Genomic DNA, 21,669 nt, shown 5'->3' on the forward strand with positions numbered 1-21,669 from the left:
ATTTCCCTCTTCAGCTTTTTTGAATAAATGTTCTAATATTTTCCTCTTCTTCTCCCCTTCCTCCCTCCCTCTCTTCCTTCCTCCATGCAGCGGTGTTGATAATAATTTCCAGAGCCAATGCATATTGGGAGGATTGAATAAAGCAGTGAATTTAAACTCATTTAACATATATCCTGCTATAGTATAAACACTCCATAAGTTATTATATCACATCTGTTCATTGAGGCAAGACTTCCACTTCTGTTCCCAAATGTGAAATGCTGAACACATCTCCTTCTATCTCTGTTTCAGAATGAGGCCAGAGGTTTAAGATGCACTTAGCCTGGCTCCCCCACTTTTGGGGACCCATGGAAGGACCTTAAAAAAGATACTTCATCACTGTTTCACTTGCTGGGAAGCAAGAGGCTCACTTACTTGCTTTTTGAAACAAGAACGTGTATAACAAGAGTAGGAATGTCTTTGAAAAAAAAAAAAAAAAAACAACGAAAAACACTAAAAACCATCCAACAGTGATTGCTGGCTTAGCATTTAAGACTTTCTCTTTTGTTCATTCTCGGAGCAGTCTTCTCCAGCCTTTTGACCTTGAAGGAGAAGCCAAGAGGTTGGGCTTATTTATAAAGGAGAAGGTGCAGCCCACAGCTGCAGGCCTCAGATGATGGCCTGGGAAGCCACATGCTGTGTGGAGGGGCAGCTTCTCCTCCATCCCTTTCATCTGAGGCTGCCCTCGGCCTGCCCGGCCCGGCCCACACTTGTCTGCAGAGAGGCAGCCTGGGCTCCAGGTGCAAGGTCGTGGGCTGTGTGGAGTAAGCAGGGGCCCTAGAACTCTAACCTTCTCTTGGGGCTGGGAGGGGCATCCAGAGGTTATCCACTCTCTGCTTCACTGACTTTTCATGTTTTGGAACTGGATGATACCAAATGGTCAGATAGTGTAGTTCTTTCCCTGAGCTGACTGTTTCCGTAGATGAGGACATGGGAGCCTAGGGATGAGGCAGGTGGTATGACGTAACCTCAGTCCGGACCCTGGAGCTCCAGAGTTCTGGCCCTTGCTCTCTTTGGTCCACCCACAACACACACACACACACACACTCACACTCACACATACACATTGCACGAGGATATACACACTCCTCTGAAAAGTCAGGCTCCCAATGCTGCAGATATTGGGGAAGGCTTTGAGATGAGCTTTTGTTCAGTGGTCTTCACATACTGATTCAGATAACAAAATGATGCTTTGGACAATCTCATGTAGTTTTCAGGTAGACAGAAATCTTAGCAATCCAACTGTGTCATTGTTACAACTCAAACACTGAGACAAAAAGGAAGCACAGGCTGCCAGAGCCACAGGGTGGTGCAATGACAGATCTGGGAGGGGAGCTCACGGTGGTCTGAGTTCCAATCCAGTGCTCCTTCCCCTTGATTCCATGGCTTCCCTCGGTGTAGGATCTGCCCTCAGGCTGTCTCCCTTCCAAGAGTCTCAAGATGTCTCTGGTCCCTGTCAGGGCTGTGTACCTGGGTTAATCAATACCCCTCTCCTGGAATTTCTCAGGGGAACATCTAACTAGGAACTTGTGATGCATAAAAATGGCCATGGTCCTAAGTTGATTAATCACTTTGCTGTTCACAGAGTACTTGAACTGCTGTTATCACCCATCCTCAGGCTTCCCTGGGAATTTAACCCTGCTATTTTTCCAAGTCAAACCCCCACCTTTCTATGAAGATGAAGGACTTTATCCACTGTTTCATGTGTGTGGTCCTGCAAGTGATCCGTCAACTCCCTCCTCCCAGACTCCACATGTCCTTCTTTTACAATGAAGGGGTCTTATTTCATGACTCAAAGGAAAATCACATTTTTCCATTGGGTGATGGGGTACACTCAGTTCTCAAGAAAGCTCTGGGTGTGTGAAAAGCCCCATTCTGTCCACTTGTCCTGGCTCTGCAGTCAAGTCAGAGGATGGACTGGAAATTCAGCTCCAGCTCAGAGCAGCCAGAGAAGGCAGCCTACAGTCTTCAGAAGTGTTGTGTATTCTCTGTGTCATCTCCCAGGATGCGCTTCCAACTTCCCCTGCCTGGGGATGTAGACATAGATGGTAGGTTTCTGCTGTGCTATGTATTGTTTACTGAAGTAATTAAAATATGCAAAGTGTTCCCTGTCCCTACTTTTGCACTTCTTCCCCAGCTACTTCTGGCATTTTAAGTTGGCAGTTAATAAAACAAAAGGGGGGCCCAAGGGCTTCAGTCTCCCTCCAGCTAAAAGGATTAATTTGGAGTGATTTGGAAGTGGTAGATTTCACCTCTAGCTACAGCCATACTTTTCTGTCTGATCTGTTCAACCTGTAGCGATACCCTTACTGGGGGGACAGGTGGGTAGAGGGAGGGGAAAGGAGACAAAGATCTGGTTCACTAATTGCTGAAGCACAAGCCCCCCCAAAAACTTCTCATCCTTCCTCAGCATGGCTCTACATTGGAACAGCTACTGTCAAGGACACTAGAAATGTATTTCCAGATCCAGCCTACATCTATAGCATCCCTGGACACCAAATACCCCCACCTACTTGTACATATAGAAATTCAAAATTCATTTCCTTACATTATCTAAATCCTGGACCCAGAAAATGCTTCTTGCAAATATTTGCAAGAGAATGATGTACTAGCCCCTCTACAACTATCACCACGACGATTACTTGCAGAAACATATTGAGACTTACCAGGTGCTAAGCACCATGCTGAATGCTTTCCATCGGTTATTTTATTTAATCCTCATGCCATTTTAGGAGGCAAATGCTAATGGATGTTTAACAGATGGGGAAACTGAGGCTTAGAGAGGTAAAGTGATTTCCTGAGGTGACGTTGCTGTCATGTCGTATCTGAATCACAATATTAAGCTGTCTTGACGTAAGTTCTGTTAAAGAGTGGGCCACTTTCTGTCCCCATCTGTAGTCCTGTTGCCAACCATTCTTCTACTGGGAGATTTGTCTCCGTCCAGCAGCACAGAAGAGAGGAGGCAGGGTGCTAACTTCCACAAAGGCTTCAGTTTATTCAGTTTAACTTCCCACTGGCCTCTGACATGAGGCATCCTGCTTCCCCCTAAACCAGGTGACCCCTAAAATCTCTTGGTTCTGAGAGATGAAAAACTCCAAGAGTCTTACAGAAAGAAATATAGGGAGACCACAGGGACTGTTTTTTCGGAAGCAACCATTAATGATGTCAGGTGTTGGCAAGCTCAGAGATCCTTGTCATTGTAGGAAACAATGTGACACCTTAGCACTTTCAAGGGTAGTTTCATGCTGCTGGCTACACTTTATCAATGTTCCTTAATTAGTCCTCACAAGCTCTGTTTGAGACACAGGAGATCAGGAGCACCAAATAGAAGCTGTTCTATGTTGTCTGCTTTTAGGTCAGTGATCTGGGCCTCCAGGAGCCTACGTAGCAGACTTTACAAATGGAAGGTCAAGTGTGATAGTCTTCTGGAACCTTGGAGTTAGACGAAAACCTTCAATTAAAAGGCCACCGACTCTAGCATCTCAGTCAAAGGTCAAGCTTACCTGAAGATGAGGTCTGACTGGCTTGAGAAAGATAATATTCCACTGATTGTTAGAAAACCTCTTTCTAGCCAGGTGCAATGGTGTATGCCTGTAATCCCAGTGACTAAAGAGGCAGAAGCTGGAGGATGGCAAATTCCAGCCTGGGCAACCTAACAAGATCCTGTCTGAAAATAAAAAAAGCTGGGGATGTGGCTTAGTGGTAGAGCATCCCTAGGTTCAATCCCTAGTACCATAACAAACAGAGAAGCAAAAAACAAGGCTTTCCCCATAGTGTGTATCTACTGTCTGTTCAGGCTCCTGAGATTATATAATAAAACTAGACTCCATGACTCAAGAATCCAATGCCCTCACCTAAGGCTGGTTGGTTATTCAATCAATAGCAGGTATTATTGCTTTTATTTTAATGCCATTGAGAGGATGACCGTGGGGTCAAGTCCTGGATAAATTTGCCTTTTAGGGAAAAAGACCCCAATCTCATCTTTACTTTATTAAAGTGAACCATCTTCCTTTTTCCCTGCCACGAGGCCTTACTCACAGGATGTGCAGTCATGGAGGTGCATCCAAAGGGGAGCACAACATAGTTAATCAGCGCAGTGTCGTCTTTCCTGAGATTGACTTTAGCTGCTCTTCCCGAGCCTCTTGGTCTATGTAAACAGCCTGGACCCAAAGATCCAAGCTGGCAGCCACTTAGAGCCTGGCAGCTCCTTTAAATGGCTCTCAGGGCTTTTAGGCCGAATAGTCTTGAATTCAGAAAGCTCATAAAGAGGTCTTGGAGGGTGGCAGTGGATTTCTTCTAGCTTGTATTGTAGCCTCTGCCTAGAATCATGTGGCTGACTTTCATTTCTGCACTGATTTCTCAACCATAAATTAGGGATGGTCACTGGGCAGAATGTCAAAGTCCCTTGAAAACTGGGGGAAATGCTGTATAAAAAATATAAAATTTCCATTGGGAAATTATCTTCCAAAGAACACTTTGATTCAAAGTAATATCTATGGGCATGTGTCTTGCCTTTGTTTCATTTACTATTTCACTTAATTTCTGTGAGTGTTCTAAGTACATGTGATGTTATCCCCATTTTGCACATAAGGAAGCTGAGTCTTCCAGAGGACTAATAAATTCTCTGAGGTTGCTTAGCTAGTAAATAGCCTTCATCAAGTTATACATTCTTTTTTTTTGTTCCTTTGGATCCTGTGTTTCTTCATCCTGTACATACATTTTCAATATCAGTTATCACAATTTTTAGATTTTTTGAGGCTACTAAATATTTAGCAGAGTCAAACTTATTTGAAGGAATTTATTTTATTTTGGCTAAATAAGTCTGAATCTAAACTGGAACATAACAACTAGTGCCTGAGCTATACAGGATAATTTTTAAAAAAGATCTAGGATCATTAGAAGTATTTACTCTGCCTTCCTTAGTGCATGGATATTATAGTAAGCATTTGAGATCTGGGTGGATCCGTTTGATTCTAGTGTGATCTATGGAGCTGAGCTGAGCTGAGCTGAGCAGAGTCCTCGAGTTTTGTTCAATCGATTGAGTTATTTTAATATCACTAAACTTTGTTTCCCTTAGAAGATTTTAGTGCAGCCAGGAGGCTCTCATCTAGGTATTTGGACAAGAAAATGAGGTCCGAGTTATTTTTCAATGCACATCTTTGGACTTGCAATGTCTGTTCTATAAAAATATATATTGCTTGGGGGCAGTAAGGACGGTGAGGTCTTTGAATGAATGCCAGCATTTAGTCAGGATTCAGAAAATGGAAAACAAAAGGCAAAGTTATAAAAGGTGTGTGCTCTTGGAGCTTCCATCTGAGAACTTTGCTCCTGGCAGAAGCAGCTCTAGGTAAGAGAATTGAGGAGAATCACAATGGGCTTATTTGTCCTCTGGGCTCACACAGCTAAACAGTTTGGCTCTTAATTCCTTGTAGTTTTGGAAGACTCCAAGGGTTTTTCCTGATCCTGGGGCCAGAGCCTCAGACTGAGGCAGCCATTCCTCTGAGATTCTGCTAACTGGGTGCCATTTGGGTAAGCTGTCACAAAGCCCTGCCACGAGAGAGCAATGCTATATGATGTCTGTGTGTGTTTTCTCTGCACCTTCCCGCCAAAGAATACCAAGCACCTACTAGACCTGGGTCTGAGACCTTCAATTTGTGTCAAGAAGGGGCTAGATAGTGTCTGCTCTGCAAAGAGAAGGCAAGTGATTCTGATTTAGTAAGCCAGAAGTCTGATGTCACTGTGGAAGAGTCTCCATCTCTCAGGCCAAGCTTCCTTGGCATGGAAGCCTTGGAGTTTCCATAACTGGGATGAAACCCCAGCAGACACATATTTTTGAGGGCACATTTGTATATCATAAGTCTAAAATCAAAAGAGCATTCAGATCAGTATATCCCTAAGACTTGTACCCGCACAAACCTGAGGAAATAGTTTTTCCAGGTGACCCAAAGTCAATATGTATAAGGATGGGAAGAAGGAAGCCACAGAACCAAGATTTTATCTTCATAAGATTTAATCTGTGTATTTGTGATCCGCATACTTTGGTGTATGTATGCTATACTCCTGATATAAGACGACGTTAAAGACAAGATTAAAACTCAATGGACTTTAGTTCCATTTTATTTACTATTCTAGTGACCTTGGACAAGGCACTGCCTATCTTCAGGCTTAGGCTTCCACCTCTGGAGGTGGGCAAGGTAATTCCTAAGATCCTCCCCAACCCTTTGTGATCATGAGCTACAGCTTTAGTATTGCATCTCTGTTTCAGGCTATGGGTTCTGATGAACTTGGATTTGGGGAGCTGATCAGAGTTCATTTACAGGGCAAAACAAGTTCCCTAAAGATACTCCCAGATTCCAGATGGCATCCAGAGAAAAGGTAGTATCGGTCACCAAGGAGACATGCCTAATGAATGAACAAGAAGCTAAAGAACTGGTTCAAAAGGCAGCAGCCACAATTCAGAAGAGTCAAGTAAAGATGTGAGGGGAGAGATGGCCTGGGGAAGGAGGAGAAAAGGCAGGAAATGGAGGAGGGTCTGAAGGATAAAATGTTATTTCTAAGACTCTGGAGGTCTCCCATACACCTGGGGAGAACCCAGCGGTTTGAGAATGTGGGCAGTAAGAATAATGAATTCTAGGTGGGAGGATTTCATCATTCTAGAAAATTTTGAAGGTGTCAATCAGCTAGAGTTAATCAACTGGTTTAGGGTGAAATTATTTACTTTTGCAGTCTTGAGACAGGACACATTGGAGGAGGACTTTGGACCTTTCCACCTGCATTTAGGCCATTGATTTCTAGAAATGTCAGAGGGAGGTTTTTCCAACCCCATGTAATGAGGGCATGACTGACAGGCCTGCATCTATGTCTGTGACTGATCATACAAAGCACATGCACATATGTTCATTTAAACCTCTTGCTTCTTGATGTGTGGATGTCTACACATGCAGTATCCTATATGTAGCCAATATTGATATGCATCCTCTATATGTGAAAGCCTCAAACTCTCTGGAGCAAGTGTGGATTTAATTTTAAAGACTATGTGATGACTACTGGGACTACTTGTGGGCTCATGTTCAAGGTGCTTGCCCTCCCTGGCTGATGCTTCCCCTCAGACGTAACAGAGCAGTGTGGGAGAGGCAAAGCCCATTGGGGAATATGGGAAATAGAATCTTCAGGGGATGAAGAAGGTGTATTGCTGTTTTTCCTTTTTTCTTCATGTACATGAAGGCTCTTCTCTGTGCTAAGATATGCAATTAAAAAGTTAAATTTGAATAAGTAAAAAATAACAGCAGTTATTACATATTTTAGTCAGCCTTTTCACTGCTGTGACTAAAAGCCCTGACTAGAACAATTGTGGAGGAGGAAAAATTTGTTTGGGGTCTCAATCCACAGAGAGCTGGCTCACTTCCTTAGGGCTCAAGGTGAAGCAGAACATCATGGTGGAAGAGTGTGGTGAAGAGAAGCAGCTTACATGATGAGTAGGAAGCAGAGACTAAGCTCAGTTCACCAAATATATACCCCCAGGGCAAGTCCCCAGTGACCAATCTCTTCTAGCCACCCCCTACCCACTCAGTTCCATCTCAGTTAATTCCTATCAGGGGATTAATTTACTGATTCAATTAAGGTTCTTATGTGTTTTTTTTAAGTCAATGTTTACATTATTCTGGAAATGGCATTATTTGCAACTATTTAAAAATATGTTGAAGATTTTTGATGGCAACTTAAAATGTGCCAGGAGCATGCATTTTTTTTTTTAAATTCTTTTAGGGACATGAAAATTTGAAGACCCTAGGTCTAGAAATTCAGCATGTAGAGGCACAAAGTTTACACTGCTGCCTCTCTTGACCTTAATTTCACCTTTGAATGGTCTTGCATTATTTCACACATAAACTTTTGAAGGACACCTCACATTCAAACCATGACACTGTAAATGGCAATCTCTTGATTAGACGTTTTGCCATTAACATGTTGCAAGTTTTCAGAGTTGCCTCCTCAAAAGTGCAGAGTTGCCCTCTTATCTACTTCTAAGATTCTGACTCACCCATTCAGATTAATGAGTTCAGAGGAAGCTTGAATTCTTCCATTTGTTCCAGAAATATCATGCCCTGTGAATCAACATACACTCACTTTTGGTGAATCTTAATTTTTTTTTATCCAGAATATGGGTTACTTCATTTCCTTTATACCTCAATAGAGTTGCATGAGGATAGATATTTTGAATCTCTCAGGGTGAAGCAGGCTTCTATATGTTCCTTGGAATCTACTGACTGCCTCCTTGTCTTTGTAATTAGACAGGAAGCCCCAAGAAACTTCTAGAGCTCATCTTAATTTCTCTTTAACTCAGGGTAGTGAATTCCCGGTGACTATAGCAAAGTTAGAGTCACTTGGTGGAAATATGCAAGACAATTCCTTGTTTGGGAAAGTATGGTTTAGAAGAGAAGGGACAGCTGGGGGTGGAGGGAGTGGGAGGCCCCTGAGAGGAGCACTCTGGGGTGCAGAGCACTCTGCAGTCAGTAGAAACTGGGGCCTGGGAACCTGCAACCACTCTACTTTCAACCCCTACTGTACCACTTACTCCTGGTCTTCAAGGGCAAGGCTTCAAGTGGGGGTTTTTAGAACTGGGATCCAGGAAGTGATAACCTGAGGGTGGGTGGGATACAGGCTTGGGGAAGAACAAGAGAGGCAGGACTCTAAACTTTGTGCTTCTACATGCTGAGTTTCTAGATTGAGGGTCTTCAAACTTTTATGTCCCTAAAAGAATTTATATATATATATATATATATATATATATATATATATATATATGCATGCATACACACACACACACACACACACACACACATACTCCTTGCCCATTTTAAGTTGGCATCGAAAATCTTCAACATATTTTTAAATAGCTGCAAATAATGCCATTTCCAGAATATTGTAAACATTGACATTAAAAAAAACACATCATTCCTTTAATGTATCTAATGAACTTTAAATACCAGAGCAATTTGGTACATCATCTATTAAACACATGAACAAGTTCTTAAACAGTCAGTTTTACATGGCTCCTTTTTCTGCTTGAATTTATATTTCCATTCCAGTTATCCCACTGAATTTTATTATTATGTAATTTATTTTTATGCTTGAAAGCATTTTATTGGCCACTGTATTATAATTTACTGTGACAAAAATATGTATGAAGATTTAAATTTAATTTTTAATGTCCAATGACCATAAGTTTCTAAATGTTAAGAGCTTCTTTTTGGATTCAGTATCACATAATTATTAGTAATACACAGAAATAGGCAGTTGATCAAAATAATATTAATGTATAGCACAACTTTTGATTAATATGAAAGATAAGAAGTAAAATATTAATGGAGAAACATGTCATATTTTTCAATTACTCTATGAATTCATTAATTAATTTTATTTATTGTGAAATTAATGAAGATTCAGCATCAATTTCATCCTTGTTTTCATTTTTGTAGATGTAAGAACTAAGAAATGTTGTTCACAATAACCAGATTGGAAAGGAAGGGTTTTTTTTTTTTTTTAATTGAAATGAGACTTGATTTCTTTGGAGTAGTACCTACTTATTTGCCTAAAATCATGTATTGGTCTCTTATTAAACATTATTTTTAATCTTTCTGCTGATAATTCTTTTAGGTTTGCTCCCCCTTTGGTAGTTCCAAATGAATCAAAGATTACTTGACTTGCCAAAATATTTGTTTCCCAGTCACTAGAGACACTCATTTTCAACTCCTGCATCAATATTTCATAGTGTTCCTTCCTTTTTACTCTGTAGGTTTTCACTCCTGAGGTTTAGAAAAAGTGATAAATTTGTATTCCCCTCTGAGAGTGCTGTGTGTGTGTGGAGTCAGGGGAGGTGGTAATTGGGCAGAGTAATTGCAAGACCATAGGGGGTTCTAAGTTCAATTTTAGGAAAAGAAAATCCAAGGATCTGCAGAATCAAGGATCTGCAGAATCCCTCAAAACAACCTTGCCTGCATACTTGCTAGGGAGAGTTCATGTATCTCCAAGTTCTGCAGACCCTGATTAGAAACCACTCCTGTGGGCGCTGTGCTCCATCTCTCACCTATTATGCAGAATGGGAATTCTAGGCTTTATCCCTTGGAACTATGGCTCTTCCTCTAGGATGTGGGAAAATAATATGAGATATGTATATAAAGTATACTTCAACACTGCTGGTGTAGCTCCGTGGTAGAGCGCTTGCCTAGCGTCTAGCATGCACAAGGCCTTTAATTCCATCCCCAACAGTGAAAACCAAAACCAAAACAAAACAAACACAAAACCAGTGCATTTCCTATTGACAATATGGAAGGACTGGGAAAGCTTTGGCATTGTCATGCCAACAGAGTCCTTCTTATACAGCCATACAAGGAATGAATGAACAACAGTGAGAGAAGTCAAGCACAGAACAGGTAAATGAATCTAAATCCATATTTCCTTGTATAGAAATCAATGAAAGTAGAAACTAGGAAAAAAACAAAGTTGTTTCCTTTAGGATGAGGATGAGATGAATGGAGAGGAAATTAGATCTTGCTTGAAAGTACATTGTTTTGTGCTTTTGACTTTGAAACAATGCATTATTTATTTTTTTTTTTACAGGCGTAAAAAAATGATAAATCAAATCCAAAATAAAAATTTTAAAATTCCAAAACTAAAAAGGAAGATGAAACAAAAAAGACGAATTTTGTATTAAGTTGTTGGCTTCACCTGTGTACAAAGGAATTATTTCAAATGACTTTAAGATAAAACTGCTTTCTGTATGTCCTAGTAGGATATCTTTTTTGCGAGGGAATACTGAGGATTGAACTCTGGGGCACTTGACCACCGAACCACATCCCCAGCTCTATTTTGTATTTTGTTTAGAGATAAGATCTCACTGAGTGGCTTAGTACCTTGCTTTTGCTGAGGCTGGATTTGAACTGCCTGGGCCGCCTGAGCTGCTGGGATTACAGGCATGCACCACTCTGCCTGGCCCAGTAGGATATCTTGAGGACAGAAAAAGCTACAAAGTGTATAGATGTTTTTTAGTAATCATATTGCCAGTAATAATATTTTAACTTATGCTGAAATTCTCTTTATGCTACATGGAGGTATGCCAATATATTAGGAAAAAACAAATAAGTTACCAGTGTAATAAAAATCATGATATTTGAAAATCAAAGTGTAAATATAAAATCAAAGAAATTAAGTAAAAGCTATGTTATTCTAAATTTGAATTTCAAAAAAGTAAATATAAACTCATTTTGCAATTTCTCTTAAGAAAAATTTTTTTCCTAGCTTCTTTTCCTACTCTAGTATTCCCACTCTAGCAACCTGGAAATAATGACCACCCAGTCACAATGAGCACTACTAGGATCCTCATTGTGGTCTCTAAATTCCATTGCCAAGAAAAGCATTCAGAGGTCCTCAGAGAAATGACTGATTCAAACGTCAGGGCAGAAAATGTCTAAGATGAGCCTAGATTATTCTTTCAAATCAGAAAACAAAGATGCTATCAAAGACAACAGGGGTTATGTGAGACGACACAGGCATTAACTTTAAGAGTCTTCCATGGCCAGAGATGGGACACCAGACATCAAAAATAATAACTACAATAGAATAATATACTTCGTGTATGTGTGTGTGTATGTGTGTGTTAAAAAAAGAAATAAAAAATAAAATAAAATAAAACTTTTATTGGTTACTTTAGGAAAATGCTAGGGAATGAATTCATTATTCTAAGAACTAGTAAATAAAGAGAAAAAAATGAGCATTATCTTGCCTGTCCTGTGTAAACTGTTATCAGTATAAATAAATAGCTGATGAAGGAAAGTTTTATTTATAAAAGATTTTCAGCTAATATATGCAGAGGGAATGCTATATTTAGAATGTCACCTTTTTGTAACCACTAATGAAATAATGAGTTTGGGCAATGATCATCATGGGTGCTAAAATCATTAGGTGAATTATGATCACACTATATCCACTGATCAGGCTTAACATCACAAAAAAGTAATACAGACATGTTGCTTTAGTCAAATTTTCATTGCTGTAATTGAAAGACCTGAAAAAGACAGCTTAGAGGAGGAAAAAGTTTATTGTGGCTCATGGTTTCAGAGATTTAATTTATGGTCAGCTGATTCCATAGCTGTGGGCCTGAGGAGAGACAGAATATCATGGAGGAAGGTGGTAGCAGAGGAAAGCAGGACATGGCAACTATGAAAGAGAGAGGGAGAAAAAGGAGAGAGAGAGAGAGAGAGAGAGAGAGAGAGAGAGAGAGAGAGAGAGAGAGAGAGAGAGAGAGAATATATATCACTTACCAGGGACAAAATATAAACCCCAAAGATACAACCCCAGTGACCTACTTTCTTCAGCTACATCTTACCTGCCTGCAATTATCACCCAGTCAATCCATATCAAAGAATTAATTCACTGCTTATGTTATAACTCTCTAATCATTTTTCTTCTAAACATTCTTGCATTGTGTCACATATGAGTTTCACCTCATATCTAAACTATTACATATCCTTTACCTCTATTGTGTTGTAGTAGAAAGCACACAATAGCATTTATAATCTGATCATGACTCCAGATACCTGGTCAGGTGTAATCAATCATATTTGAAATTAGGGAATTATTAAGATTTTGGTAACACTAAAACAAAAATTATCTCTGTCAATTAAAAAATTATAGCTTCCAATCCTGATATTCCTTTGAGTCTAATTCAGAGGTCATAAACTTCTTCTGTAAAGGACCAGATAGTACATATTCATAACGTTAATATGCTCTTATTTGCAACATTCAACTTGGCCTATGTGGTGTGAAAATAGCTTTAAACAATAAGGAAATGGATGAACATGACTGTGTACTATAAAACCTTTTGTGTGTGTGTGTGTGTGTGTGTGCACTGGGAATTTAACCCAGGGGCAATTTACCACTGACCTACATCCCCAGCCTTTTTTTTCACTTTTATTTTGAAACAAGGTCTCACTGTTGCTTAGGGCCTCACTAAGTTGCTGAGTTTGGTCTTGAACTTGTGATCCTCCTGTCTCAGCTGTAAAACTTTATTTACAATAGCAGGAGATGGGTCGTAGTTTGATGACCTCTGGTCTAATTTCATTGGGCTTAGGGTACAGTCTAAGAATCTGCATTTTAAACAAGCATACCAGGCACATATAATTGGGTGAATTATCCTAGGAGCCAATTACAGTTACCAGTCATATTTTCAGATAAGAAAATTGAATCCCAGACAGGACAAATAATTTGCCCAAGGATCTGTAGCTAGAAGGTAGCAGAAGTGTGTTTATAGAGGAAAATTCTGGCACAGGCTTCTCTCTGTCATAGGCACTATCCAGGAAGATGTTAATGAGAAACAGGCAAAGAGACTGGGACAGTAGAGGGGGAGAGAGAAGGGAGCTTTGCTTGCATAATGCACTAGCTCAAGCAGTCTTCTTTAGAACAAGGGAGAAGGCAGACAAGGAGAAGGGCAGAAACATGCATAGAGAGCCCAGCAAATAAAAAGGTTGTGTTGGGAGCATAATGTCCATTTCCTGATATATAGGTCTGAAATCTGGTGTTGTCAGATTTAACATATACAAATACAGAATGCCTGGTTAAATTTGAACTTCAGACAAAAAAAAATACATAAGTATATCCCATGCAATATTTGGGACATACTTATACTAAGAACTATTTGTTGTTTATCTGAAATTCAAATTTAAGTAGACATCATGTATCTTATCTGGCAGACTAACTGAAGCAGGAAGCAAATTTGTCAAAAGTGTTTAGTAAAATATCAGTAGACAAGAGGTCAAGGGCACTCCCTTCTCAAGGGACAATGAGTACCCGCCCTTCTGCTCAGGCAGAAGGTCCAGAGGTCTCAGAAACTGGTTTTCCAGATCTGACTAGATTTTGAAGAAGTTATATGACCTTCCCCTACAATTTCTTGATTTGTGGTTGACCTTTGAATGGGCCTCTTGAAGCCTGAGTTGATTAGGTGCCTCTGGTGTCCATACATGGAATCTGGACATAAAAGCAATTTTATGGAAATAGAGACTCCCTTGTTCTGTTCCAGGTTGGCTCCCAATATGTCTGGACTGGTCATTTTTCTGAGAAACAGACTTAATAATGCAGCAAATGGGGTTGCACTCTGGAATTAATATGCCTGGTAATTCAAAGGAGCAAAGACCCTAATGAATCCTGGCTAGACCCGGTCTTGGCTAGACAAAAACAGAAAGGAGAGCTTGTGCTAAGATTATATAACCCTTTAATTCCTCCAAACAGACATCTAAACAACCTGAGCATCCTGACCCTCTAGCACTAGCAAAGTGTCTCTTGAGCAGAAGTCCTTCCAGAGTTTTGTATCTCTTGTCCTCATTGGGATTGTGTGTGAGGTTGGAACAATTGAAGAGGTGTTGGAAGGCATCCTTCAAGGTAGGCATGGGGGTCTTTCCTATTGCAACTCAAAGCCCTGCTTCTCTCCAAGTGCTTATTTTATTGCTAGAATTATTCCTGAGCCTTTTAATTTACGCTTCCTGTTTCAAGGCTTACCTTAAGATCCTTAAGGTATCTCAGATCATTGGCTAACATTTCTTATTCAATGCTTAGAAAAGGTGCCTTATTTTCTTTTTCTGTCAAACAGGGATGGTAGAGGTGTCTATTGGAGAATGTTGTATGAATAAGGAATGCAGTATGCAGTGTCCAGAACTCATTATTAATTAACTCATATTGTTCTTATTACAAAGACTGATTTTTGGCTAACTTATGTCTGGTTTGGTTTTATCATGGGGATATTTGTCAATAACTTTTATAAGAAATGTTTGAACACTACCTTTCCCAGACTGGGTTTCTTCATGAGGGAGAATGATGGAGGTCACCTTGGAAGGAAAGCAGCACTGAATTTTACATGAAATAAGAAAACTCTAGGAAATGAGAGTTGTTATGCTGCCATATATCATGTAAAGAAACACACAATGAGCAGTTACTGTACTTTGTGGGTACGCCTTTGCACTTCATGGGTTTTGCGACCTAATATCACCTTAGGCAGGACTGTTGTTTAACTCCCATTTTGAAGATACGGAAATTGAAGTTCAAAGAGGTTAAGTGCTTGTCAAAAGTCAGATCAAAATCCAGGGCTTTGAACTTCCAATTTATTGCTGTTTTTGTCGTATCACAGACCTCTTGAAATATTTTAGTTCATTCCTGGAAGGGTGCAGTATAAACTTTGCCCACATTGCTGGTGCTGCTCGGCGAGAATCTTATCAAGATTCCCCTGTGACCAGTTAATACCCTTCTAATACTTTTCTGTCCAAACATTTAAGCTCATCACAATTTATATCCAGTACACTTGAATTTCTCCTTTTTGTAAACTTATAGATTTCAATTTGTAATGCATCTTCTGGATTGTAAATAAAAATCATCAAATGACACATACACCAGCATCATTTTGGAGGACTCCATTATTCACAATTGTCCATCAAGGGTAATGTTCCTATATTTCTGACTGCTACTTTTTTCTTTAATGAAGAAATCAGATGCAATAAATCATTCTATAATATTCTATCAAAAATAATTTTTTTAAAAAAACTTATCTTTTGATGTAGAACTTAAAGTTGATCTACTGGTTTCTGTTTATTCATGTTATTATTTCCTTTTATTGTTTTTAAAATTTCAAATGTAATACATGATCATCATGACATTTCTAACAGTACAGAAATACAGACAGTGAAATCTGGAATGTTTCCTTTGGTCTCTACTCATTCTCACCTCCATCTCTAGAGAAAACCACCAGTTTACTAGTTTTCAGGACCTTTTTCTATGTGTTTGTCAAGTTGCACAGTACTATATATTTGCTTGTGTATGCATATATCCATTTTTATAGGAATGAGAATACTCAAATATATTTTTTAGCAACTTGCATTTTCGTTTGATATATCTGGACATACTTACATATCAGTACACATAGCTCTGCCATTTCCTTTTTAACCATTGAATATACCTTTAGTGAATACTATTGTTTGCACTTCAAAACAACAAAATAAATGTCTTCAATTAAATATTAGCACCTACAAGAGCAAGTGTTTTTCCTAAGACACCTACAAATGAATTGCTGGTCAAAGGCACTTATACCTTTAGTGTGAACAGATTCTAAAAGAATTTGCTCTCAGAAAAGGTGTCCCAATCTTGCCAGTGGCACTGGAGACTAATTCTCATATCCCTCAAGCACCAGATAACATACATCCTTTTCCATTTTTCTCAAATGACATTCAGAAATGTGTCTCTTGTTGTTTTAATTGGCATCTCCTCATACATTTGTGGCTATTGGTAGCTGTCTGGTGGATCATCTGTTCCTCTGTTTTACTCTTCTTTCTGTTGGTTGTGTTTGCTAACTAATTTGAAGGAGTACTTTGTATTATATGTTTTTTTTTAATTCCTTGTTTGTTACATAATTGCAAATATTTTCTCATTTGTCTTTTAACTATGATTATTTTGTCTTGTGCCATGCAAATGTATTTAATTTAATAAGCTATATTGCAAAATATTATCCTGTATGGCTTCTTGAACATATATGTCTTATGTAGGAAGGCCTTCCACTCCTGAGGTTATACAAATACTTTTGTAAGTTTTCTTCTAATATTATTATTGTTTTGTTTTTATGTTTAGCTCTTTAATCCATCTGGAAATGATTTTTGTATATGGTGTGAGGTAGGTATCTAAGTGTATTTTCTTAATGAATAATAGTTCATTGTCCCAACACTTTAATTACTAACCCATCATTTCATATATTAAACTCCAATATTTACATATGGGTCTGCCTCTAGACTCTCAAGTTTGTTCCATTAATAAATTTGTCTATCCCTATGCCAAACTACAATGTGTTCATTACATAGTTCAATAAAATATTTTGCTCATAGAGCAAATCTCCATCATTGTTCTAATTTTAACAAGTTTTTATCAAGTATTTACTACTCTAGATGAATTTGGATTCATGTTGTTGATTTCCATAAACCATTCCATTGGGGTTTTTATCTACATTATTTTGAACTTTTAGACTACTTTGAGGGAGGAATGAGATGTTTGTGATATTGAGTCTTCTTTTTGAGGGAATTATAAAAAATTTCATTTATTTAGGTCTTTTCTGTTTTTTTTCAATACTTTTATTTAAATAGAATTGTATATTTTCTGCTAAGGATTATGTCTCAGGGTTTTAAATATTTTGTTGCTATTGTACAAATAATTTTATTTTCCAGTGCATTTTGAAGTCATTGCTACTGACATGTGTTATCCTTTTATATCTGGATAATTTATTAAGTCTATAATACTTTTAATTGCTTCTAAGGTTTTATCAGTTAGTATGATATTTAGTGTGCTGAATAAAGGAAGTTATATTCTATTACTAAGGGATTAGGGCTTTTAATCACAAAAGGGCATTGGAAAATTTTGGCATCTTCTCAAAGGATGGTTTTTCTTCTTTTATTTTCCATTTAGTAAATTAAACCAGATTTCTTAATGTTGATGCATTCTTGCATTTCTGTTATAAACATTCTTCAATTATAGTGTGGGATTTCTGTGATTTGCTGCTGATTTGATGTGTCATTCAGATTTGGAGCCTATTCATAACAGAGATAGTTCTATACATACATAGATTAAAAATCTGTATTTATGTATTTAAGGTTACATGTTAAGCTTGACTGATTTTGTTATCAGAAATATTCAAGCCAAAGGAAAAAAAAGCAATGGAAAAAAAAAGAAATATTCAAGCCACAGAAGTGGTTTGAGAACATTTCTGTCATTTTTTTGCTTTGGAAAAATATAAATAAGATAGAAAATGGTAGTAGAACTCAATCATACAATCATAAAACCATCTGAACCTATGATTTTTTAATGTATAGAGTTTTTACTAGAATTATAATGTTTTTTATATTCATGTTTTCCACATTTCATTAATGATTTCTAGTAAACATTAGATTCAGTCACTGAATCTTTATTTTCAAATTATTGTTGTATTTCAAATTATCTCCTCTGTATCCCTTATTAACCTTGCCATACATTTATATAACTTTTGAAAGAACTAGCAATTGACTGTGCAGACCGAGTCTGCTCTTTTCCCCTTTTTGGTTGGTTGTTTTACTCTGTTTGATACCAATTGATCCATATTCATTTTATTTTGGCTTTATTATTTAGTGCCTTTTACTTTTCCTATGTTTGTTTTTAGGTCTCTCTGTCTTTTACTTTGAATCCTTATTTAGTTTAGTTATATTTTAACTATTTTTTAAATAGTGTTTAGATGCTATATTATCCCCTCCAAATTACTTTCACTATATTCCACAGGATTTAATGAATAGGACATTAGTTAATATTATAATATATAGTTTTAAATTTTATTTTTATGTTTTCTTTATTAGGTTTTTAATTGCCCAAAGAGAACCATTTAAAAAATTAAACTTTTGTTGTTAATTTCTATTTTGTTTTATTTGATGAAGAAAATGTTTTTTGTTTTTATTCTTTATCTTTTTCTCTTAGAATTTCAGATTTTCTTTGAAGCTTATTATGTGGTTGGTTTCTATAAATATTTTAATTTAAGGTAATTATTTTTAAGGAGTCTGAATGATGTAAACAATCACACAACATATTTATCCATCACAACTCATTATTCATATTTAAAAAAATGTCTTTTCATCTATATTGTCATTTTGATATTTTAATTTGTGAAAGAAGTGTTTTAATTTTCCATTATAATGATAGGTTTGTTAGTTTTGGTTTATAGCCCAATTTTACTATATATGTGTGTGTGTGTGTGTGTATACTGTATACACACACACATATTTTATTTAGTGTTGCTATGTTAATTGGAGCATAGTATTCATGATTACCAAAATAGTAAATTTTTCCATCTTTAAATATGATATTAAGTATTAAGTATACTGCAAATATGATACAAACTACTTTTTTTCCAACTTATTCCTGACATTTGGAAGTCTGTTTTTATATACACATGTGAAAAATAAAAATAATCAATAAAAGTAATATTATTGGTCATATATATGTATATACGTATACACAAAAGTATATGTGTTTGTACTTGCATATATAGGCATACACAATATATGCCTATATATTTGTGTATATGCATATATAGGTTGATTATATTTTCCTTTTATTGCTTGTATTTTTTCTTTTATTTTTAGTATTTTTTGCGATTTTATTTTAGATATGACTTTTCTAAATAACATGAATCCTGATTTTTTTTAACCCTTAATTTTTCTCTCACTTAAGATGTATTATAACCTGTTTTTACTTATTGTCTACAGTAATAATTCTAAACCTCTTTTTTATTTTGTGGTCTAACTATTGCTATTCCTCTTTCTGTAGTCTTTTTGGTATTGATTAAAGATTTTGGTTCTATTTTCTTGAAAATGGTTAGGAAGTTAGGTGTATACTTCTATTCTTCTGGAAGTTGCTTTAAAACTTTAGCAAGCACATTTAAACTGTCATAATCAACCGTTGATCAGTATCTGTAGGCTTTTCCCCTCCTTTATAAATAATAAATTTAGAAATTCAGGAGCTAATTGTGGTTTTACCTACGAGATGCCTGTGGACTACATTGTGCCCTCCCCCCATTGGCCAACAAGGCTAACTTGATGTCTGTAAATACTTGATACTGGGCAGCTTGCTCAGGGACTTTGCAGATTTTCCTTTATCAGGCTTTTAATTTTTTTCTGTATATACTCTTTTATGCATTTATGGTTGAAATTATATGGAAATTTCATTCCAGATAGATGTTCGTAGTAACAGTGGTGGTACTATTAGCATTATTGGTATTATTATTTACTTTTTCTCTATTTTATAGAAAGCCCTTATTAGTGTAGTATTACCTTTTACTACCAAATTAGCAACTGTTATTTGAATTTAAGCTGCATTCTTGTAGCTTATTTGTTCTGTATTATTTGTAATGTTCCAAGTCATTGTTTATCTTGGATTCTTTTCTCTTTTTTTTTCAAATATATCCTCAATTAATTTCTGCTTTATTAATGAAGGGTTGTGTGTAGTAAAATGTCTGTCTTTGCTTGTTTGAAACAAATATCTTCAGTTGTTTTTAAAATAGATATAGACCTTTCCTGATTATAAAATCCCAGGTTGAAAACAACTGTTCTGCAAACCCTTATTATCTGTTATCTTCTAAAATACTTCAAGTGGATAAGGCAAACATGACTTCGCTTTAGAGAAACAAGATTGCCCATCTTCCAAATCATTCTTTAAATGTTCATTATTATTATTCCTCTAGCTCATCCACCTCAGAAATAAAAACTTTGAGTTAATTGTTTATCAGAACATTTATAAAGAACTCTTTTTTTATCAATAGTAAGCACTTTTGCATCAACAAATTCCATGTATCTGCCCAATGTTCTAATTTTTGAATCTGTATTTAATAATGATGCAGTTACTTCCTGAGTTTTAAAACATGTTGTGAATTTTCTTCCACTTATGTTAATATTCTCGACCTGCTGGGAAATGTGTCTCCCCCTGACATCCTTTTAAGGAAAAAAATACCCTGAATGTTGGCTCTTGTTAGTGGCTTTCTGTTGCCCTCAGATCAGTAAATCCACAAATGGCTGATAGTCTTCTTAGGCCTCATTAAAGACTGTCTTCCTTATTGACTTTTGAGATATTATTAAAAACTGTCATTATTTCCCTCTGTCCACCTGATATCTTATTAGTATGTGGTTTTTCCATGCTCTTGGAACTTCCCTGTCCCTTGGCTTGAAATCCCAAAATGTGGTAAGAAATTTAGGATTGACAGGTAGGAGCTAGTCATGGTTTTACCTATGAGATGCCCGTGGACTACATTGTGCCCTCCCCACATTGGCCAACATGGCTAACTTGATGTCTGCAAATACTTGATACTGGGCAGCTTGCTCAGGGACTCTGCAGACTTTCCTCTAGAATATTTTAAGATTTTTATGGTAGCACCGGATTCTGAAACTTTCTCTCTCACTTCAGATCACCTTGTGGTCTTTCTTCACACTTAGTATCAAGGAAACTACCTTCTTCAGGTGTTATTTCTTACTGCTACTCTAGCTGCCTCCAGTGTTTTAGTCTCAGATGTCAGTGTCTCCACTCACCCTCTGATACAAGTTGCATCAAGTAGTAGCCATCTTAGAATATGATGCATGGAAGAGATTGTATCTTAAAATGAAGCTTACAGAAAGACGTGACTGATTCTGGTCATCTGGTCACTCTCTGTGCCTCTGTCTTGACCCTTTTTAGGTGGGAGGACACACTATGCTCCCCATCCGCTGGATGCCCCCTGAAAGCATCATGTATCGGAAGTTCACTACAGAGAGTGATGTGTGGAGCTTCGGGGTGATCCTTTGGGAGATCTTCACCTATGGAAAACAGCCATGGTTTCAGCTCTCAAACACAGAGGTAAAAAGGGGGGCACACAGGAATCTTGATTGGGGGAAAGATTGTAGCTCAGGCCAGGAATTGGCCATAGTGTACAAAACATCAGCTGGGATTTGGAGCCAGCAGAATGGATGTAGACATAAGTAAGCAGAGGGGGAAGCTTGCTGAGTGTGGTGGTACATGCCTGTAATCCCAGTGATTCAGGAAGCTGAGGCAGGAGGACCGTAA

The 21,669-nt window shown here is 37.5% G+C and overlaps 1 protein-coding gene across 3 annotated transcripts in view; it reads left to right on the forward strand.

Moving 5' to 3' along the window:
• The window catches only part of Ntrk3 (neurotrophic receptor tyrosine kinase 3), a 389,429-nt gene that overhangs the window by 348,323 nt on the left and 19,437 nt on the right, over positions 1-21,669 (forward strand). For 2 of the 3 annotated variants that reach the window (XM_027922507.2, XM_071608640.1), the window contains 2 exons: positions 16,699-16,740; positions 21,304-21,462. In XM_027922507.2, the coding sequence (XP_027778308.1) occupies positions 16,699-16,740; positions 21,304-21,462 (201 nt within the window). The remainder of the gene's footprint in view (positions 1-16,698; positions 16,741-21,303; positions 21,463-21,669) is intronic. The other variant, XM_027922509.2, reaches the window with a different exon arrangement.

The sequence above is a fragment of the Marmota flaviventris genome, chromosome 2 (assembly GCF_047511675.1).
Source record: "Marmota flaviventris isolate mMarFla1 chromosome 2, mMarFla1.hap1, whole genome shotgun sequence".
In the NCBI taxonomy this organism is placed as follows: Eukaryota; Metazoa; Chordata; class Mammalia; order Rodentia; family Sciuridae; genus Marmota; species Marmota flaviventris.